This window comes from Salvelinus fontinalis, chromosome 32 (genome assembly GCF_029448725.1).
Source record: "Salvelinus fontinalis isolate EN_2023a chromosome 32, ASM2944872v1, whole genome shotgun sequence".
Classification (NCBI taxonomy): domain Eukaryota; kingdom Metazoa; phylum Chordata; class Actinopteri; order Salmoniformes; family Salmonidae; genus Salvelinus; species Salvelinus fontinalis.
Genome location: NC_074696.1, coordinates 40,862,112 through 40,886,239, shown reverse-complemented (window position 1 = coordinate 40,886,239; position 24,128 = coordinate 40,862,112). Strand labels below are relative to the sequence as shown.

At 41.4% G+C, this 24,128-nt stretch overlaps 1 protein-coding gene across 3 annotated transcripts in view; it reads right to left on the bottom strand.

Moving 5' to 3' along the window:
* LOC129831345 (sterile alpha motif domain-containing protein 12-like) overlaps positions 1–23,192 on the bottom strand; it is a 127,688-nt gene extending 104,496 nt beyond the window's left edge. The window contains exons 1-2 of one of the 3 annotated variants that reach the window (XM_055894675.1): positions 22,956–23,191; positions 22,662–22,851 (exon numbers count right to left, since the gene is read on the bottom strand). In XM_055894675.1, the coding sequence (XP_055750650.1) occupies positions 22,662–22,722 (61 nt within the window). In that variant the 5' untranslated portion in view covers positions 22,723–22,851; positions 22,956–23,191. Of the gene's footprint in view, positions 1–22,661 lie in introns of all 3 variants that reach the window. The other 2 variants (XM_055894677.1, XM_055894676.1) reach the window with 2 other exon arrangements.
* Between the last annotated feature and the right edge of the window lie 936 nt (positions 23,193–24,128).

Below are 24,128 nucleotides of genomic sequence, written 5' to 3'. Positions count from 1 at the left end.
ATCACGCTGTCGTAATGGTGTAGTTTCCACAACATAATCTTGGAGGGGTTTCTTTACTTAATATTATAGCTCCGTGCATAGTACAAAGTAATAGAAGCGAGCTAAGGACGGGGTGAGCGTAGACCCTTGATTTTAAGTCATACACAACTTCCATCTCAAATTTCCCTTAAAGAGATACAATGATGAGCATTACAGACTTTCCCCCAGATGTATTTTTTTTTAAGTCGGGCTCCATGAAGCCCCCAGATCATCCATGAAGCCTCCAGGTCCTGATCTCCTCAAAAGGTTCTACAGCTGCAACATCGAGAGCATCCTGACTGGTAGCATCACTGCCTGGTACGGCAATTGCTCGGCCTCTGATCGCAAGGCACTACAGAGGGTAGTGCGTACGTCCCAGTCCATCACTGGAGCTAAGCTGCCTGCCATCCAAGGACCTCTACACCAGGCGGTGTCAGAGGAAGGCCCTGAAAATTGTCAAAGACCCCAGCCACCCCAGTCATAGGCTGTTCTCTCTACTACTGCATGGCAAGTGGTACCGGCACGCCAAGTCTAGGACAAAAAGGCTTCAACAGTTTTTACCCCCAAGCCATAAGACTCCTAAACAGGTAAACAAATGGCTACCCGGACTATTTGCATTGTGTGCCCCGCCCCAAACTCTCTATTTACGCTGCTGCTACTCTCTGTTCTGACTAACCGGTGTCTGTATGTAGCCTCGCTACTGTATATAGCCTGTCTTTTTACTGTTGTTTTATTTCTTTCTTCTTACCTATTGTTCACCTAACACCTTTTTTGCACTATTTGTTAGAGCCTGTAAGTAAGCATTTCACTGTAACTACACCTGTTGTATTCAGCGCACGTGACAAATAAACTTTGATTCGAGATCAGCATCCATGCAATCCAACATCAAAGTTTGGATTGAAGACAAGGGGTAAACAAGGTGGGAAAGGTTGTGGAAGCACAAGTAGGCTATTAAAAGTCCATTTAAATACCTTATTATTATTTTTTTTACTAGTTTTATTTTCCCTACACAGGCATCCAGAGCCATATCTGGGCCAACAGATTTAAAGTGAGGCAAATATAATCAGAAGTGAAGTTTGCTCAGTGTGAGCTGGTCGCCGGGGCACTCCGGCTTCACCCTCCAAGTAGAGCAGAGTATGTGTACACACTATGAACCAGAAACCAGGCCTGGAGAAAGACCAGCTGACTGGAGCCCTGTACACTACATTAGGGGCCTCAGCAGCCAACTCCCAGGACATTTCCCAAAGGTGAAGTTAATTAGTGATCCGCTAGGGGGCTTACAGGGGGGGTGAGCTCTCGCTCTTTCTCCCCACAGGGGAGACCCTTAAGGGGGGGCTTGAAGAGGAGTCAGGGATTGGCTGGGCTCCAGTAGAATGACGATTCATAGGCTCCGCTGCCAGCCCCGGCAGCTGCTCTTTTATATGCTGCTCTTTTAAAAACAGTAGCTTTGATCGCTAACCACAAAATAAGCCTTTTCATAAGCTGCAGAAAAATCATCTTTACTTCTCTCTAGATGCTCTGAAAGCAAACAACTAATTGGGGATTTTATGGACCGACGGAGTGTGGGTAATGGGTAATGTATATTTGCATGCAGTCTTTTAACGTCCTCCATCTGTGGTTCACTCTGTCATCTATTTATGCATGCACAGTCCGAAAAGTCTCCTAATCTCTCCAAAAGTGTAAGCATAAGTGTGTCTCCACAACCGACTACCCTAAGGACTTCCAAGAGCACATTTTCCATCAGCAGGGGGAAGGCACAGACAGATTCTTGTTACACGCTTGCCTAAAGTAGTAATTTGAATATCTTTGAGCGGAAAAGGAGCTCATTGTCCCATATGGGGATCTTCACCTCATGTGACTCATTGACTAAGCAAATGAGTGGACGGGGGGGGGGGGGGGTTGAGTGGGACTGTGTCTATCAATACTTTGTCATGGCTAGCTAGATGCATAGGTCATTTCAGCCAATGGGGCATTGACATGCATGGGTCAACGTCGTCACAACAGCAGAGACGAGTAGGTAGTCTCAGTTACTATACTGAAAAAATATATAAAAAATGCAACAATTTCAAAAAGACTTTACTGAGTTACAGTCCATAAGGAAATCAGTCAATTGAAATAAATTCATTAGGCCCTAATCTCTGGATTTCACATGACTGTACAGTCATGGCCAAAATATATTTGTGTCAAAGTTGGCTGCTTCAGTGTCTTTATATATATTTTTGTCAGATGTTACTATGGAATACTGAAGTATAATTTACAAGCATTTCATAAGCGTCAAAGGCTTTTATTGACAATTACATGAAGTTGACGCAGAGTCAATATTTGCAGTGTTGACCCTTCTTTTTCAAGACCTCTGCAATCCGCCCTGGCATGCTGTCAATTAACTTCTAGGCCACATCCTGACTGATGGCTGCCCATTCTTGCATAATCAATGCTCGGAGTTTGTCAGAATTTGTGGGGTTTTGTTTGTCCACCCGCCTCTTGAGGATTGACCACAAGTTCTCAATGGGATTAAGGTCTGGGGAGTTTCCTGACCATGGACCCAAAATATCAATGTCTTGTTCCCCGAGCCACTTCGTTATCACTTTTGCCTTATGGCAATGTGCTCCATCATGCTGGAAAAGTCTTTGTTCATCACCAAACTGTTCCTGGATGGATGGGAGAAGTTGCTCTCGGAGGATGTGTTGGTACCATTCTTTATTCATGGCTGTGTTCTTAGGCAAAATTGTGAGTGAGCCCACTCCCTTGGCTGAGAAGCAACCCCACACATAAATGTCTCAGGATGCTTTACTGTTGGCATGACACAGGACTGATGTTAGCGCTCACCTTGTCTTCTCCGGACAAGCTTTTTTCCAGATGCCCCAAACAATCGGAAAGGAGATTCACAGAAAATTACTTTGCCCCAGTCCTCAGCAGTCCAATCCCTGTACCTTTTGCAGAATATCAGTCTGTCACTGATGTTTTTCCTGGAGAGAAGTGGCTTCTTTGCTGCTCTTCTTGACACCAGGCCATCCTCCAAAAGTCTTTGCCTCACTGTGCGTGCAGATGCACTCACACCTGCCTGCTGCCATTCCTGAGCAAGCTCTGTACTGGTGGTTCCCCTATCCCGCAGTTGAATAAACTTTAGGAGACAGTCCTGGCACTTGCTGGACTTTCTTGGGCGCCCTGAAGCCTTCTTCACAACAATTGAACCGCTCTCCTTGAAGTTCTTGATGATCCAATAAATGGTTGATTTAGGTGCAATCTTACTGGCAGCAATATCCTTGCCTGTGAAGCCCTTTTTGTGCAAAGCAATGATGACGGCACGTGTTTCCTTGCAGGTAAACATAGTTGACAGAGGAAGAACAATGATTCCAAGCACCACCCTCCTTTTGAAGCTTCCAGTCTGTTATTCGAACTCAATCAGCTTGACAGAGTGATCTCCAGCCTTGTCAACACTCACACCTGTGTTAACGAGAGAATCACTGACATGTCAGCTGGTTCTTTTGTGGCAGGGCTGAAATGCAGTGGAAATGCTTTTTGGGGATTCAGTTCATTTGCATGGCAAATAGACTTTGCAATTAATTGCAATTCATCTGATCACTCATAACATTCTGGAGTATATGCAAATTGACATCATACAAACTGAGGCAGCAGACTTTGTGAAAATTAATATATTTGTGTCATGCTCAAAACTTTTGGCCATGACTGTAGAGGTGCAACCATGTGTGGGCATAGGCCCACCCACTTGGCAGCCAGGCCCAGCCAATCAGAATGAGGTTTTCCCCACAAAAGGGCTTTATTACATACCCCACCATGAGACGTCCATGTCTTTATCACAGTACAAGATAAAACGGTCGAGTTTGATATAATAAATAAAAAATATTACTAACAGGGTAGTTAAAACTATTTAATACATTTCTTGAAATGGTCAGTAAATATTTAACATTTTGTATTTTAACCTTAAACGTCAATTATATAAAAACACGTAGTCAGGTTTTTGTAGTTTATACCCTACATCATCTGAAGTTTGTGTTGTGCCCGCCCTCAGTTGACACAACATGCTCTTGAATACCGTGTTGGTGTTATTTTAAGTCATAGAAATCTTATTCATAGAATGGACCAAACCCTTCTGGCCACTGCAATTTAACTGGAACAGCATTGTCATTGAATTACATATATTTCTATGATTTCAATAGGTTTCCTATGGAAGTATTACAGTATAATTTAAAACAGATATTCCCATTCAATTCAACATTCTCTGATGTGTGGACCGCCATCTTTGTGGTACCATTTGAAAGTTGAAATGTACATTTTATTCCCATTTTAGTACATTTACCAGCCAAAACATGACACCCACCCTGTATGCTAGAGCATGTTGTCTCAAACGTTACTTTAACACATGAAGGTCGGTCAATGCGGAAAATTACGAACTTGAAATTGTCTTCCAAGTGCAGTCGCAAAAACCCATCAAGCGCCATGATGAAACTGGCTCTCATGAGGACCGCCACAGGAATGTAAGACCCAGAGTTACCTCTGATGCAGAGGATAAGTTCATTACTTACAGTACTAGCCTCAGAAATTGCATGATTCATTTAGAATTCAAGGCTCACTTAACCAGCATGGCTACCACAGCATTCTGCAGCAATACGCCATCCTTTCTGGTTTGCGCTTAGTGGGACTATCATTTGTTTTTCAACAGGGCAATGACCCAACACACCTCCAGGCTCTGTAAGGGCAATTTGACCAAGAAGGAGAGTGATGGTGCTGCATCAGATGACCTGTCCTCCACAATCACCCAACCTCAACCCAATTGAGATGGTTTGGGATGAGTTGAACCACAGAGTGAAGTTAAAGCAGCTAACTACTCAGCATATATGTGAGAATTCCTTCAAGACTGTTGCAAAAGCATTCCAGGTGAAGCTGGTTGAGAGAATGCCAAGAGCGTGCAAAGCTGTCATCAAGGAAAAGAGGTGGTTAATTTGAAGAATCTCAAACCGAAAATATATTTTGATTTGTTTAACACTTTGGGTTACTACATGATTCATGTGTTATTTCATAGTTGATGTTTTCACTATTATTCTACAATATAGAAAATTTGTATAAATAAAGAATGTAGAAATTATGAAACGTAGAAATGATAAAATAGTTTGATAACCCTGTTTGTAACCTTATAAATTATATCAATCTCAATATCAATCGTTTATCATATATCAATCGTTTATCTTTTCCAGTGATAAAGACATGGATGTCTCATGGGGTATGCAAAATAGGTCATCTTTGAGCATCTTGAATGTTTTGGCATTCAGGTCCAAAAAGTCACTTTCGGGGGAGCACTTCTACAATAGGCAAATATGTATGGAAGGTTTAGTTCAAATCAGAAGAGGTGCTGTCAAAAAGTAATTGAATTCAAATGGATTTACCCTCATAGATAGATGCCAGCTACTCTACTTCGGTCACGCCAGGTTGCTCTGTCCTAGTTCTTTGCCACAGGCTGTTTGTACAGGGCCTCAAGATTTATAGGTCAACTGTGCTGCTTGCATTGAGATGCATTTAGTCATCGCAGCTAACAGGGCCTTGGCATGCATGGCTTAGCTTTGTCACTACAGAATTGAGAAGTCAACTCAGCTGCTGCAAAGTTCAGGCATGAGTCAATATTGTTACCGTATAGGTAATTAGCGCATTAAGATTCATAGGTCAACTCTGTCCACATAGGTCATATACAACCTTGCAATACATGAGTTGGCTCCAACAACTCTTTGGCCTGAATGCCAAGCGTCACATCTGGAGGAAACCAGGCACTGCTCATCACTTGCTCAATACCATCCCTACAGTGAAGGATGGTGGGGGCAGTATCATGCTGTGGGGATGTTTTTCAGCGGCAGGGACTAGGAGATTAGTCAAGATCAAGGCAAAGATGAACAGAGGAAAGTAAAATAACCTTGATAAAAACCTGCTCCAGCGTTCAGGACCTCAGACTGGGGCGAAGGTTCACATTCCAAACAGGACAACGACCCTAACCACACAGCCAATAAAAATGCAGGAGTTGTTTCGGAACAAGTCTCCCCGAATTTTTCTTGAATGGCCCAGCCAGAGCCCGGACTTGAACCCGATCGAACATCTCTGGAGAGACCTGAAAATAGCTGTGCACTGAAGCCCCCCATCCAACCTGACAGCGCTTGAGAGGATCTGCAGTGAAGAATGAAACTCCCCAAATACAGGTGTCAAGCTCGTAGCGTCATACCGAAGACATGGCCGTAATCGCTGCCAAAGGTGCTTCAACAAAGTACTGAGAAAAGGGTCTGAATACTTATGTAAAATATGATCGTTTAATATATTTGCCCCAAAAAATCTAAAAACCTGTTTTTGCTTTGTCATTATGGGGTATTGTGTGTAGACTGAGGGGAAAAAACATTTAATCAATTTTACGATAAGGCTGTAACCTAACAAAATGTGGAAAAAGTCAAGGGGTCTGAATACTTTCTGAATGCACTGTATTAGAGTACTCACAAACAACCTTTGATGCTGTTAAGCATGTGCCTGACAGTACTGACAAGGTCTAGGATCTGATCTAGACAAAAATAGATGATAGGCTAAGGACAGTGTTTAATATTTCAGCAGAAGGCACAACACTCCCAATTCATCAACGGCAACAACAAAAAAAGTGCCAAAAACAATGACTGAAAAGTAAGCTTTGGGGTTTCTGTACTTTTTACAACTTGAGCAGGTATGAGAAGCCTAAATTAGGAGGTTGACCGATTAGGATTTTTACATTAAAATCAGTAGATTTTTATTTATTTCTATAAAATAGATATATAATAACGACAATTACAACAATACTGAATGAACACTTATTTTAACTTAATATAATACATAAATAAAATCAATTTAGTCTCAAATAAATAATGAAACATGTTCAATTTGGTTTAAATAATGAAAGAAAAAGTGTTAGAGAATAAAGTATAAGTGCAATATGTGCCATGTAAAAAAGCTAACGTTTAAGTTCCTTGCTCAGAACATGAGAACATATGAAAGCTGGTGGTTCCTTTTAACATGAGTCTTCAATATTCCCAGTTAAGAAGTTTTAGGATGTAGTTATTATAGGACTATTTCTCTCCATACCATTTGTATTTCATATACCTTTGACTATTGGATGTTCTTATAGGCACTATAGTATTGCCAGCCTAATCTCGGGAGTTGATAGGCTTGACGTCATAAACAGCGCTGTGCTTCAAGCATTGCTAAGAGCTGCTCGCAAATGCAGTAAAGTGCTGTTTGAATGAATGCTTACGAGCCTGCTGCTGCCTACCACCGCTCAGTCAGACTTCTATCAAATCATAGACTTAAATTATATAATAAAATAAACAGAAATACGAGCCCTAGGTCATTAATATGGTCAAATCCGGAAACTATAATTTTGAAAACAAAATGTTTATTCCTTCAGTGAAATACGGAACCATTCCGTATTTTATCTAACGGGTGACAAGTCTAAATATTGCTGTTACATTGCACAACCTTCAATGTTATGTCATAATTATGTAAAATTAACTACAGTCTTTGTCAGGAAGAAAACACAGTTCGCAACAAGCCAAGTGGCCCAAACTGCTGCATATACTCAGACTTTGCTTGCACTGGAACGCAAGAGAAGTGACAATTTCCCCTAGTTAAAATAAATTAATGTTAGCAGGCAATATTAACGAAATATGCAGGTTAAAAAATATATACTTGTGTATTGATTTTAAGAAAGGCAGTGACGTTTATGCTTAGGTACATTGGTGCAACGATAGTGTTTTTTTCGTGAATGCGCTTTTGTTAAAAATCACCCGTTTGGCGAAGTTGGCTGTGATTTGATGATAAATTAACTTCTTTGATATAGGGGGCAATAGTGAACTGCCTCCTACTCTGTCCCAGATGCTAATATATGCATATTATTATTACTATTGGATAGAAAACACTCTGACATTTCTAAAACTGTTTGATTGATGTCTGAGTATAACAGAACTCATATGGCAGGCAAAAACCTGAGAAAGAATCCAAACAGGAAGTGAGAATTCTGAGATTGACTTTAACATCGACCATCGCCTATTCAATTCCCTGTAATATATGGATCTGTTTGCACTTCCTACGCCTTCCACTAGATGTCAACAGTCTGTAGAACGCTGCATGAAGCCTCCAGTGTGATGTGGGGCCGGATGGCAGCTATTTGAGTCAGTGGTCTGGCAGAATGCTAGTTCTGGTTACGCGCATTACTCATGAAATCGCCTTGCGTTCCATACGCATCTACAGACATGAAGGAATGCTCCGGTTGGAACGTTATTGGATATATATGATAACATCCTGAAGATTGATTCTCTACTAAGTTTGACCAGTTTATTCGACTTGTAATATAACTTTTGAAGTTTTCGTCCGACGTTTGCCTGCATCTGCGCGAGCGTTTGAACACGTGTACTACACATGCTAGCAGAAGTAGCTAATTGGACATAAGTAATGGACATTATCGAACAAAACAATGATTTATTGTGGAACTAGGATTCCTGGCAGTGCATTCTGATGAACATAAAAAAGGTAAGGGAATATTTGTGTAATTTCGTATTTCTGTTAACATGTCCAACATGGCGGAGAAATGTTGTTAAATCTGAGCGCCGTCTCAGATTATTGCATGGTGTGCTTTTTACGTAAAGCTTTTTTTTTTATCTGACAGTGGTTGCATTAAGAACAAGTGTATCTTTAATTCTGTGTAAAAAATTTCTCTTTCAAAGTTTATGATGAGTATTTCTGTTATTTGACGTGGCTCTCTGCAATTACCCCGGATATTGGAGGCATTTCTGAACATGGCGCCAATGTAAACCGAGATTTGTGGATATAAATATGCACATTATCGAACAAAACATAAATGTATTGTGTAACATGATGTCCTATGAGTGTCATCTGATGAAGATCAAAGGTTAGTGATTAATTTTCTCTATTTCTGCTTTTTGTGACTACTATCTTTTGCTGGGAAAATGGCTGTGTTTTTCTGTGGCTATGGACTAACATAGCCACAGAGCTAACATAATTGTTTGGTGTGCTTTCCCCGTAAATCCTTTTTGAAATCAGACATGTTGGCTGGATTCACAACATGTGTAGCTTTAAATTTGGTGTCTCGTGTGATTTCATGAAAGATTGACTTTTATAGTAATATATTTGAATTTGGCGCGCTACTTTTTTCTGGATTTTGGCCAAGTGGGACACTACCGTCCCACCTATCCCAGAGAAGTTAACAGGCACCGCATTGATTATATTCAACACAGGACAAGTTAGTTAAACTAGCAATATTATCAACCATGTGTAGTTAACTAGTGATTATGTTAAGATTGATTGATTGTTTTTTATAAGATAAGTTTAATGCTAGCTAGCAACTTAACTTGGCTCCTTGCTGCACTCACGTAACAGGTGGTCAGCCTGCTCGTGGATTGCAATGTAAATCGTCAATAGTCGGCGTCCAAAAATGCTGATTGTTATGAAACCATGAAATCGGCCCTGCCGATTATATCGGTCTACCTCAAACCAGTTCCCCCTGTATATAGCCTCGTTATTGTTATTTTTTACTTTTATTTATTTGGTAAAAATATTTTCTTAACTCTTCTTGAACAGCACGGTTGGTTAAAAGGCTTGTAAGTAAGCATTTCACGGTAAGGTCTACACTTGTTGTATTTGGCGCATGTGACAGTTTGATTACATTTTTGGATTTTACAACATCACTAATCTCTTCAGCCATATTGCAGTCAATAAAATCAGTTAGGATGGATAAGATATCATGCCAGATTCATTATGGTTTAACAAAGATGGTCTTCATATTTCACAGAGCAGACTATATTTAGTCAGTCACTGATTAGAGAACCTCCTATTCCTCCCACTAAGCTTGTGTAACTCCCAATCACTGATGTGGATTCGATTTCAATTGGAAGGCATCCTTTTTTTTCCACTGACGCAGATTCACACACAGCGATACAAGGATGATGTAACGCTGTCTAATTTTAGACCTGATAAATATGCAATTGATGCAGGGCACTGAGAGCACGTAACTGCTATGGTGTCCCATGTGTACTGTAACATCAGCAAAACATTTTTTGTAGCCGTCTGTCACAATAATCAATTCACTCAGTGACCTCTAATGACCTCTAAGAGGGTGTGGTTTTTCCGAACTCTGGTGCATTTACCCCCTTAGTTCGTTTGGACTGGTGTGAATACTATCCACACCCGGGAGCTCACTCAAACAAAGCACCACGGTGGGCTCGGTTCAATTCGTACCGGGGAAGGTTCGCTGCAGGTGAAAACGCAGTCCCGACCAAACAGTCATGCATTATTATCGGTTGTTGGACTGCGAGCATTTGACATAATACAAAACGGTATCATAACTTGATCTCTGAAACTTTGTGAGTAGCAGCGCATCCGATGCAGATTAAGGGAGACGGGGGCTATAGGCTATTCACGTCACAGTCATAGTGGCTATTGCTCTCTTTTCTCCCACATGTTGTTGGAAGAACAAAGTGAAAGTAATATTTGGACACAAGTGACACTTCCTGATCATCACAAATGGATTTAACTTGAGCATGTTTTTCGAATAAAAAAAATGTAATGGGCACGTGGCTTTGTTAAAGACTTTGTCAACTCAACCAGACCAAATGGGGTGGGGGGGGGGGGGGGGGGGGGGGGAATACAATGTAACAAACAGTTTGAATATAGCGCAAAACTGTGTCAAAATACTAGGGGGTAAAGAAACGTATGTTACGCACGCCTCTAAGAAGAGGGAACGCAACACCCTGCTACAACTCAACTCCCCGTGAAGTGAAAAGAGGTATGGACTGTTGGTGCGAGTAAAGATGACAAAAGGCAGAGAATTGTACCGTTTACTAGGAATTTATTCCTTCACACGGTAATATGGGGAAAAGGGGCTGGACGGAACCAAAGCAAGGAAAGTAAATATCAAAGCCCCCTCTCCTACCTTACCTGCCTACCCACAACTTAACACCGCCTGGTGCGCTAACCAAAATACAGGGGGTGGTCCGCCCAGGTCTTAGCTAGTGTGGCTAGACAGTGATATACTACGGGTATATGTATGCCCGCGGGCCTCTTGCCTAAGCACTCCCTAGGTGCCTTCCCCTTCCCCCCTGAGAACAAATGAAACAGAATTATCCAAACAATTTCAATAATCAAAACACTGCGTCCTATTGACACACAAAAGACATAACCAATCAGCTCTCTCACTCAACCAATACAAGACACACTAATCATCTCCCTCTGAGAACAACCAACACAGTATATCACCCTCAGCCATCAGCCTCCTCTCTCAGCAAATCTCTTCTGAACAGAACACTGGCTTTTATATAGCTTCAGAAGGAGTCTAATCGGATACAGCTGCAACTTGACGAGGGGGCGGGGTCAGCTCCAATCATCAATGGGGCTGACCAATCAGCTGCTTGGGGAGAATTCAGGAAGCCATCTCCTGAAACACACTCAAATACAAACTACAACACAGAAACGTAACAACGTAAGAAAGTAGGACTTTCTTGGGTGCCATTTGCCAATTATAGATTTCTAAAGGTGGAAGACATAAGACCTATTTTTGTCATGAATATATGATTCCCATCTCATTTGAATAAAGAACATGTCCAAAATGGCACCCTATTCCCTTTATAGTGCACTAGTCTTGACCAGTCTCATGAGCCCTGGTCAAAGGTAGTGCACTATAATGAGATTAGGGTGTCATTTGGGACGAAGCCATCGAGTCAACCTACTGTGTACTTCTGCTTTGTCACAGCTCTGGATAACCATGTTCACTGAGCCCCATTCTGCGGAGTGATTGAAGCCGCGGAAGTGAGACTATTTCAAAGTCATTGATATAACTGTGGGCACAAATCGGGAACGGTCACAGGAAGTCAGACTTATTTGCAGAATTTTTGCATAAATATATATTTTTTGTGCCATGACATCTTTCGCGTGAGGTGAGGTACTTGAGGTACTGTCAGCAAAATGTATTGGTAAGGAATTAACTTTTATGCATGATGGAGCACCTGAGTTGGAATACAAACTATTCGTTTACTGGGTCACATACACAGCGTGTACAAAACATTAAGAAATCATTCTTTCCATGAGAGACTGACCAGGTGAATCGAGGGGAAAGCTATGATCCCTTATTGATTACACTTGTTAAATCCACTTCAAATCAGTGTAGATGAAGGGGAGGATACAGGTTTAAGAAGGATTTTGAAACCCTGAGACATGGATTATGTATGTGTCATTCAGAGGGTGAATTGGCAAGACCCCGTGCCTTTGAACGGGTTATGGTGGAAGGCAATGTTCCCTTGTCGGCACTGAGCAAATGTCAGGTGTGCTGAACGCAAACTTGAACGATTTGAAAAATGCGCTTTAACGTTGAACACTGATGCTGTACCTGCTTTAAGTGGCCAAATCGGCTACTGTGGCTGTTTGATCATAATGTGGGCCTGTCAGAGTGGCCAACCATCAAAAACAATGGTGAAAAATGCATCCCATAATATTTTAACATGGAAATAGAACAGCTATCATTCAGCCTACAGTAGCAGCAAATGTGTGTTGTTCAATGTAGGCCTACAATCCATGAGACTTTTGAAAAAACATGTCGGGCTTGACATTAACCCATTTATACACTTGTCCTTTGCAAAAAAAGAAACGTCACTTTTTAAGGAGCCTGTCTTTCAAAGATAATTAGTAAAAATCCAAATAACTTCACAGATCTTCATTGTAAAGGGTTTAAGGAGCCTTTTGGTCCTAGACTACGGTACCGCTTGCCGTGCGGTAGCAGAGAGGGAAAAAAAAAAAAAAAAAGTCTATGACTTGGGTGACTGGAGTCTGACAATTTTATGGGCTTTCCTCTGACACCGGTTATTATATAGGTCCTGGATGGCAGGAAGCTTGGCCCAGTGATGTACTGGGCCGTATGCAGTACCCTCTGTAATGCCTTACGGTCAGATGCCGAGCAGTTGCCATACCAGGCGGTGATGCAACCGGTCAGGATGCTCTCGCTGGTGCAGCTGTAGAACTTTGAGGATCTGGGGATCCATGCCAAATCTTTTCAGTCTCCCGAGGGGGAAAAGGTTTTGTCGTGCCCTCGTCACAACTGTCTTAGTGTGTTTGGACCATGATAGTGTTGGTGATGTGGACGCCAAGGAACTTGAGACTCTCGACCCGCTCCACTACTGCCTGTTGATGTTAAATGGGGGCCTTTTCCTGTAGTCCATGATCAGATCCTTCGTCTTGCTCACATTGAGGGAAGAGGTTGTTGTCCAGGTGGGAAAGGGCAGTGTGGAGTGCGATTGCATCATCTGTGGATCTGTTGGGGCGGTATGCGAATTGGAGTGGGTCTAGTGTATCCGGGAGGATGCTGTTGATGTGAGCCATGACCAGCCTTTCAAAGCACTTCATGGCTACCGACTTGAGTGCTACGGGGCGGTAATCATTCAGGCAGGTTACCTTCCCTTCCTTGGGCACAGGGACAATGGTGGTCTGTTTGAAACATGTAGGTATTACAGATTCGGTTAGGGAGCGGTTGAAAATGTCAGTGAATACATCCTGGTAATCCATCTGGCCCCGCGGCTTTGTGAATGTTGACCTGTTTAAAGGTCTTGCTCAGAACAGCTGGTGCTCTCGTGCAATGCGGATGTTGCCTGTAATCCATGGCTTCTGGTTGGGATATGTACGTACGGTCACGGACGACATCGTCAATGCACTAATTGATGAAGCAGATGACTGAGGTGGTATACTCCTCAATGCCATTGGATGAATCCCGCAACACATTCCAGTCTGTGCTAGCAAAACAGTCCTGTAGACTAGATTTGCCAAGTTGAGGGCAGGGGAGAGCTTTGTATGCGTCTCTGTGTGTGGAGTAAAGGTGGTCTAGATTTTTTTTCTCCTCTGGTTGCACATGTGACATGCTGGTAAAAATTTGGTAAAACTGATTTAAGTTCGCCTGCATTAAAGTCCCCGGCCACTAGGAGCGGCGCTTCTGGATGAGCATTTTCCTGTTTGCTTATGGTCTTATAGTGATGGTTGAGTGCGGTCTTAGTGCCAGCATCAGTCTGTGGTGGTAAATAGACAGCTACGACTGATATAGATGCGAACTCTTGGTAGATTGTGGGGTCTACAGCTTATCAAAAGGTAGCCAGGCGAGCAATACCTCGAGACTTATTTCATATTAGACATTGCGCACCAGCTATTATTGGCAAATAGACACCCCCAACCCTCGTCTTACCAGACGTAGCTTTTCTGTTCTGCCAGTGCATGGAAAATCCCACCAGCTCTATATTATCCGTGTCGTCGTTCAGCCACAACTCAGTTAAAGATTAGATATTACAGTTTTTAAAAATGTCCCGTTGGTAGGATAATCTTAATTTGTAGATCCATTGTATTTTCCAATGATTGCACGTTAGCCAGTAGAACAGATGGCAGTGTGAGTTTCCTCGCTCACCTACGGATTCTCAAAAGGCAGCCCAACCTGTGCCCCCTTTTCCTCAGTCTTTTCTTCACACAAATAACGGGGATTTGGGCCTGTCCCCGGGAAAGCAGTATATCCTTCTCGTCGGACTCGTTAAAGGAAAAAGTTTCCTCCAGTTCGAGGCGAGTAATCACTGTTCTGATGTCCAAAAGTTATTTTCGGTCATAAGAGACAGTTGCTGCAACAATATGTACAAAAGATAAACACAAAAAAAAATGAACGAAATAGCACAGTTGGTTAGGAGCATGTAAAACGTCAGCCTTTCTCTTCGGCGTCATCGTATCATGTACTACATATGGCTACTGAACGTCTACAAAACCAAATAAATTGTTTCTCAGCTACAAACTTTCATATTCTTTTGTAGCACTGACCACAGCTTTTTAGTTTAGGTTTTGTAAGATAACACTAACAGCACCTACGTGATTTCTCCCTATACTGTGGGTTTTTCCACTAAGTCCTTTGTAAACTAAGTGAAAGCGGCTAGTGTTGAAGCACATCAAATAGCCTGTTAGGTTTCTCGTTGAAGTGTAGCCAGCCTCTTTCCCTGGGCTGACAGGCCTCACTGTCGCCAGGGCTCCAGGCCGGTGGAACTGAGGGATTATATTTAGGGTTCTGAATGGCTGCACCAGGGTTCATACAGACAGTGGCAAGTCAAATTCAAGGACTTTCCAATATTTTTTCTAGCACTAATATTTATTTAAAGATCATCAAATGTAATAGTTCCTATTATGCAAGTGTTTCTAGACGCCACCGGATGGCAGTACATCGCCACAAGCTCGTGAAAATAACCAACAAATTTCTGTTCATCACTACCTTACAACTTCTACTCAATACGTGTTTCACTACTTATTTACTTAATACATGAGTCGTAAGTCAGTACTGATGATGTTGACTGATTTCCTTATATAACCTGTAACTCAGTAAAATCTTTTGCATGTTGCATTTATATTTTGTTCAGAGTACATGATAATATTAAATTGTGTTAATATGGTCTTTATATTTCACAAAATATTTGGTCCAACAGGCTGTCCCAACACATTACATGAAAGTGAATTCTGACAGTGTAAAAATGCCTTTAGAGGACTCTAAAATGTATTCCTTACCCATTTGAAGAGAAACAAGTTATTCATGTGTTTGACAAGGTTGAAGATTCTCTCAGGGGGACCTATTTACATTTTAGAGGACCCCACATTGGTCCCGGAACCCAAGTTTGGGAACCACTGTAATAGTCTCTCCGTGCTTGCGTCAACACTTCCTCTCTCTCCCCTTTGCATCCTTCATTGCAGCATGACTCACCACCGTCTGGCTCACTACTCTCTATAAAGAACATGTATTTTGTTATGAGAAATTATAGTAGGCCATCTTTTGATTATAGCTAGCTTAATTTCAGTCAACTGCTCCTGTTGAGGTCAGGCGCCGTCCAACGTTAGTGTCGAATGTCATCCATCTAGTTATCTAGCTAATAGCCAGACCCCTCGAGTTACCTAGCTAGCTAGACATTTGACTGAAATATCAGCAACAATATACCAGTTGTACACTCATTCTCCAAGAGTCAGGTTTTTTTTGGTTTGGGGGATGTCTGTTGACACGGCAGGAGTCGAGGGATGTTTAAAAATTCCCCCTGATACTTGCCACTGTAGATCTGGGCTGAGGTAGTTCGTTTCACCTCTCGGCCTATGGTCGTGTGCAGCGGTTCACCCATTCACAAACATCAATATCCTGTCAGGGAAGATTGAATCTACATTTGCCTAGTATTTTAGCGATCGGTGTGATGTTTGGCGGCGCATAATCAGTCAGTTCTGTACCTGCCTGGCTGAGTGGCAGTGTGGGTGGAATGAGCGAGTTCGCCTGGCAACCAGAGCACGAAACACATGAGGAAATAAGACTTGGTAGTCTGCCTGGAAATGAATTTGCAAGATCAAACGTTTCTAATATTTTTAATATTTGATCATTTTCTGTTCTCCTCTCCATTTAAATTCAAGTACCAACTTGAGAAACTGTCTGTTTTTCAAGGTATTCCAGTACTTGGATTTCAGGGTGCCAAATTCAAGTATTTTAAGCCTCTTGTGCGAACCCTGATGCACAGTGAGGAGGGTCGGTGTAGGGTGCATTAGAGAGGCTGAGCAGAGATAGAGGCCAGACTGAAGGGAATGGATTGGCTCGGCCAAAGTTTGAGAGCGTCGGTCAGATGGATAGGCCAGGGCATCCAATTGTAGGCTAAAGCAATGTTCTGTAACAGTTCACTGGAACCCTCAGCCACAAAGCTGTTCACAGTGTCCCAAGTATTATGCAACAGATGACATAAGCAGTCATAACAACTTATGTCAGTATGTGCAAGATAAGCATCCACTGTCATACAGTAGATCATGCAACGGGACATTATGCCATGACTGTGTACGTATCATGTCATGAAACGACACCAGTTATGATATCACAGACAACTTAACGAGAATTATGTCCTTTACATGTTTCTCAGTGCAATGATAAGTTGGGCTTCATCGCGTAGAGCCATCATCAAGCACAACAGTGGATCTCAGTGCAAATTTTTAATGGCACTGGTCTTTTATCAAGGATGTGTACGTGTGTGTTGATTGAGGGAGGTAGGGTGTCTGCCTGTAGGCTCTCTCACGAACAAGATGTAATTTGTCTTTCGAGTGTGTATGTGATTCATAACGGTCTCAGACGGTGATGATATACCTCATCTCCAAGCCAGTATATTCCTGCTTCACCACAGGATCGTCACTCACAGCAATAACATCACCTCACCATTCCTAGCATTTTAGACTGGGAGTCTGCTAGAATACATTTCATGCGACTAAATAACTAAGATCAAGGTGTCTCGACTGGAGATCAAGCAGTTGAAGTAATGCTGTGCTTTATCACTTGCGGGTTATGCACTACTGTGTGGAAAACACATCGCTATATTTTGTTTTGGATAAAATAGATGAATAAATTAAACAAAATATCAATTCATGACTTAACTTCTCTGCGATAGGTGGCAGTATTTTCACATCTGGATGAAAAGCGTGTCCAAAGTAAACTGCCTGCTACTCAGGCCCAGAAGGAAAAGACATGCATATTATTAGTAGATTTGGATAGGAAACATTGACTTTTCTAAAACTGTTTGAATCATGTCTGTGAGTATAACAGAACTTATTTGGCAGGCGAAACCCTGAGGACAAACCAGACTTTTTTTTCCTTTGAGGTCACTTTTCAATGGGGTTTCATTGGGAATCCATATTTAAGGTACCTTCTTGCAGTTCCTATCGCTTCCACTGGATGTCAACAGTCTTTTGAAATTGGTTGAGGAATGTTTGAGAAATGAAGAAGTAGCACTGTTCAGAATGAGGCTCGAGGGATGTGTACTCTTTGTTAGAGGCGCGTGACCTGAAAGCTAGCTCCACTTTGTTTTCCTCCGGTATTGAACACAGTTAATCCCATCTTATATTTGATCGATTATTTACGTTAAAATAATACCTAAAGTTGTATTACAAAAGTAGTTTGAAATGTTTGGACAAAGCTTACAGGTAACTTATGAGATATTTTGTAGTCACGTTGCGCAAGTTGAAACTGGTGTTTTTCTGGATCAAACAAATGGACATTTTGGATTATATATATATATATATATATATATATATAGACGGAATTAATCAAACAAAAGGACCATTTGTGATGTTTATTGGACATATTGGAGTGCCAACAGAAGAAGCTCGTCAAAGGTAAGGCATGATTTATATCTTAATTTCTGCGTTTTGTGTCGCGCCTGGAGGGTTGAAATAGGATTGTCTGTGTTTGTTTGCTGGGGTGCTGTCCTCAGATAACAGCATCGTTTGCTTTCGCAGTAAAGCCTTTTTGAAATCTGACATGTTGGCTGGATTCACAACAAGTGTAGCTTTAAATTTGATGTATTGCATGTGTGATTTAATGAAAGTTAAATTTTTATAGTAATTTATTTGAATTTGGCGCTCTGCATTGTCACTGGATGTTGGCCGGTGGGACGCTAGCCACATATCCCAGAGAGATTAAATATTTAAGTGATAAACCAAGGTCCTTCGAAAAACTGCATTTTCAAACAGCTAATAATTGTCTCACATGTTATACATGATTAATACGGTACCTGCCCATTCACCATCTAAGAGTTGGTAGCAGTTCGTACTGTAACATTGCAGAATCACCATTTTACTCAAAACTTATTCACATCAAACTTGACAATGAGTTTACATGACAGCACAAACATCTGGAACCAGGCTACATCACATTGGTACCAAGGTGTAACACCAACATAAGGATGCTACTGTTTTTTTAAAACCAGCCTAGTTTCATAGACACACACACATATCATAGTATATGTAAATCCAGGACACTCAATTTAGCATGATTTGTTACACCTGGTATTTTATTAGGATCCCCATTAGCTGTTGCAAAAGCAGCAGCTACTCTTCCTGGGGTCCACACAAAAAATAATACAGAACATCATTAGACAAGAACAGCTCAAGGCCAGAACTACATACATTTTTAAAAAGGCACATGTAGCCTACATATCAATGCATACACAAACTATCTAGGTCAAATAGGGGAGAGGCGTTATGCTGCGAGGTGTTGCTTTATCTGTATTTTGAAACCAGGTTTGCTGTTTATTTGAGCAATATGAGATGGAAGGAAGTTCCATGCAATAAGGCCTCTATATAATACTGTACATGTTTTGGAATTTGTTCTGGATTTGGGAACTATGAAAAGACCCCTGGTGGCATAAGTGTGTGTGTGTCAGAGGTGTGTAAGTGAACTATGCAAACAATTTGGGATTTTCCACACAATGTTTCTTATAAAAATAGTGATGCAGTCAGTCAACTCTTAGCCAAGAGAGACTGGCATGCATAGTATTTATATCAACCCTCTGATTACAATTGAGAGCAAAACATGCCGCTCTGTTCTGGTCCAGCTGCAGCTTAACTAGGTATTTCATTGCCGCAATGGACCACACAATAATCAAGATTAGACAAAACTAGAGCCTGCTGAACTTGCTTTTTGGAGTGTCCTCTCAAAAAATGCAGAGCATCTCTTTATTACGGACAGACCTCTCCCCATCTTTAAAACCATTGAATCTATACGTTTTGACCATGACAGTTTACAATCTAAGGTAACGCCAAGTAATTTAGTCTCCTCAACTTGTTCAACAGCCACACCATTCATTACCAGATTCAGCTGAGGTCTAGCACTTATGGAATGATTTGTACCAAATCCAATGCTCTTAGTTTTAGAAAATGTTCAGGACCAGTTTATTACTGGCCACCCATTCCAAAACAGACTGCAACTCTGTTAAGGGTTTCAGTGACTTCATTAGCTGTGGTTGCTGATGCATATATGGTTGAATCATCAGCATACATGGACACACATGCTTTGTTTAATGCCAGTGGCAGGTCATTGGTAAAAATAGAACAGAATAGAGGGCCTAGAAAGCTGCCCTGCGGTACACCACACTTTACATGTTTGACATTAGAGACACTTCCATTAAAGAAAACCGTTTGAGTTCAGTTAGATAGATTACCATATCATCGATTCAGAGCTGAGTTTGAAAAGCCACAACACATTTTTTTCAACAACAGGTTATGGTCAATAATATCAAAGGCTGCACTGATATCTAAAAGTACAGCTCCCACAATCTTCTTATTATCAATTTCTTTCAACCAATCATCAGTCATATGTGTCAGTGCAGTACATGTTGAGCGCCTTTCTCTATAAGCGTGCTGAAAGTCTGTTGTTAATTTGTTTACAGAGAAATAGCATTGTATTTGGTCAAACTATTTTTTCCAACAGTTTGCTAAGAGCTGGCAGCAAGCTTATAGGTCTGCTGTTAGAACCAGTAAAGGCCCCTTTACCGCTCTTGGGTAGCGGAATTACTTTGAATTCCCTCCAGGCCTGAGGACAAAGACTTTCCTCTAGGCTCAGAAAAAAAAATATGACAGATAGGAGTGGCTACAGAATCAGCTACCATCCTCAGTAGCTTTCCATCTAAGTTGTCAATGCCAGGAGGTTTGTCATTATTGATCGTTAACAATAATTTTTCCACCTAACTTTACAAAATTCAAACTTGCACTGCTTTTCTTATGCATGAATATAATAGCTCACCGTTTGTCGTGGGAATTTCCTGCCTAAGTATGCCAATTAAATAATCATTCAAATAAATTGGCAACATCAAATGTTGTGATGAATAAGCCATCTGATTCGATGAAAAATGGAGTTGAATTAAGTCTTTCTGTCCATAATTTCATTTAAAGTACTCCAATGTTTCCCCCCTCCCATTATATCATTGATCTTGGCTTCATAATAAAGTTGTTTCTTCTTTTTGTTGAGTTTAGTACCATAATTTCTCAATTTGCAGTAAGTAAGCCAGTCAAACGTACAGCCAGACTAATTAGCCACTCCTTTTCCCTCCCATCTCCAACCATACAGTTTTTCAATTCCTCATCAATCCATGGAGTTCTAACAGTCAGTTTCTTAACAGGTGCATGTTTACCAATAATTGGAAGAAGCAATTTCATAAATTCAGCAAGTGCAGCGTCTGGATGCTCCTCATTAATCACATCAGACCGACAAATATTTTTAACATCATCCACATAAGTCACAGCAAAATCTTTTATATGCTCTCTAATACACTATTTTATACCCAGCTGTTGGAACTTTGGCTTTCCTGGATATAGCCACTATATTGTGATCACTGCATCCAATGGGTACAGATACAGCTTTAGAACAAAGTTCTCCAGTATTAGCAAAAATGTGATCGATACATGTGGATGAACTTGTTCCTGTAGTGTTTGTAAACACCCTGGTAGGTTGATTAATAACCGGAACCAGATTGCAGGCACTGGTTACAGTGAGAAGCTTCCTCTTGAGCAGACAGCTCTGTACATAAAACAGAAGGTTACTTAAGGCTAAAAACGAAAGTAGTATGGTTGGTTGGGGTGGACGTATAACGCGAACGTCTAGCAACCTATTCGAAACTCATCACAGACAACTTACTAGTTTTTAGCTACGTTTTAGCTAACCCTTCCCCTTAACCCAACCCTTAACCCTAGCCTAGCTAACATTAGCCACAACAAATAGCAACTCGTAACCCATATCGTACGAATTGCAACTCGTAACATATCATACAAAACGAATGATGGACATCCACAAATTAATACATACCATATGAAATGTAAACATATCATACTAATTGGAGTGTCCCAGATTTACAATTAAGTCTACCCCAGAATCCAGGTTGTTTAAACTCATACTAACACAGTGAGGACTCATCACAGAACAGCCTACATGTAATTTCTATTCATTACAGGACATGTTTGCAGGTTAGAGAGTAGGACCAAGCTACATTTTGTCTCTATGTACGTAGGCCCTATATGGCATTGGTGATAATTACAATGTTTTCTAGATAGGGGCATCCTCACTAAAAGTGTGTAAAAGCTGAACATTCTGTGTAAGAAATATACAAAAGTAATCTCCAGTGCATTAAAAGGATGTTTGGGCAGCTTTAGCAGGATAAGACCTGACCTTGTGTGAAGATTAGAAATGCCTCCCATGTGCACTTCACATGTCTACACACAATATCTGCAAAGCAATTCATTATTGCAGTGTCAATCATTTCTGCAGACGAACGCATAATTTATCTGCAAATATAGCAAAACGTACCACAGTGAAGGTGGTCCGTGAGAGAATGTAAAATGGATTTACAAGATTTAAAAGCATAGGCATGTTGAATAGTCCTGAGTGTGCAGTCTGGTCATACCAGCCAAATAGGAGTTTGGACATCGTTCCTCACCTCTCCATAAAATATCCCAGGAGATGCGGAGGTGACCCAGGACAACACATGAATGATACACATGACACAGTCTGTGTGTAACGTTATCAGCTTAAATAGTAACAAACGTAGCATTTTAAAATTGTGATTAAATGGTCGGTGTTGATGACACTAAAACAAGTTACATTTTCACCGGAGAAGTGGAACAGGAGAGACTGGTTCGTATCGAAAATGATGGTAGCATTAGTGTATGGTAGAAATGGATGATCATGATGTCAGCAACCTGTCCACAATAATTCTCAACCCACCTGACACAGAGAACGGTTGCATTACCATACGATATGAGCCCACCAAACATACCTCTCATTGGATTCTGAATCCACAAGATGTCTCCAAGAACGTGAGGTGACTGGCCGAACATCGCAGTTGGAACTGCACACTACGACTTGGCTATAGCTTCGTGCCTTCTTCACCGAATATCACTGGTCTGAACAAAGCCGTTCACGGGTCTAGATGGCATAACACCTAGTAACTGCTAAACCAGCCTTCACTGTAAATATTCGGTAGAAATAACGCGCCATGTAGTTAATGCAAGTAAAAGGGTTTAAAATGTCAAAACAAAGTGATGTTTCGCTACGCATACAAAACACTCACCGCGGGCTTCAGTATCCTAGTGAACAGGTGCAGACCTCGAGCACAACAAGATAACAGCGCACGTCACACATTTAGACTAATTATGCCAATGGTTGCTCAAATTGTATCCACGCCTGCATAGCCTGTATATCATTATTGAAGACAGAAGACCTATTCTGTAGCATTTTCAGCACAGCTATTTCTAAGCAAAGCTGCATGGGGTTTCAAATACCGACTGACGCCTGCGCATTAATACTGCTCTATATAGCACGTGATGTGAATGGACTTTCCGTCTCCGCAAACACCATTGTGTTATCCATACCAATTGCACTGTAGGAATAGATGACCAGGCCAAAAATATGAGGAGCGCAGCAACTGCAATACACAGGCTTTCAGAGTTGACCGGTAACCGAATATTGTCTATTATATGGACAAGAAATTCGAGTGACTGCTCTAAAATTGGAAATACATGTCCTCAAAGATGGAAGGCAGGCGGGAGGAACCATTCTAGCTAATGAGAGGGCAGATACGTTTGTGAACAACATGCCATTGAGATAGAGGACTCATCTTGCTTCTGAAGCTACGCAGGGTTGGTCCTGGTCAGTCCCTGGATGGGAGACCAGATGCTGCTGGAAGTGGTGTTGGAGGGCCAGTAGGAAGCACTCTTTCCTCTGGTCTAAAGAATATCCCAATGCCCCAGGGCAGTGATTGGGGACACTGCCCTGTGTAGGGTGCCATCTTTCGGATGGGACGTTAAATGGGTGTCCTGACTCCCTGAGGTCATTAAAGATCTCATGGCACTTATTGTAAGAGTAGGGGTGTTAACCCTGGTGTCCTGGCTAAATTCCCCATCTGGCCCTCAAACCATCACGGTCACCTAATAATCCCAAGTTTACAATTGGCTCATTCATTTCTCACCTGTAACTATTCCCCAGGTCGTTGCTGTAAATGAGAATGTGTTCTCAGTCAACTTACCTGGTAAAATAACGGAAAAATAAAAAATCTTTGTCTCAGTGCCATTTTAGCGTCTGTGACAGCATGGGCAGCGCCATTGAGGCGATCTCCATTTTAAAGTAGTACATTTTCTCCTTCTTCATTGTCTGATTGCTCCCAACTCCTAGGAATCGCCACCCAGTTGACTACTTTAAAATGGCGATGAGTCATCTATCTATCTCTATGACAACAGGCACAACT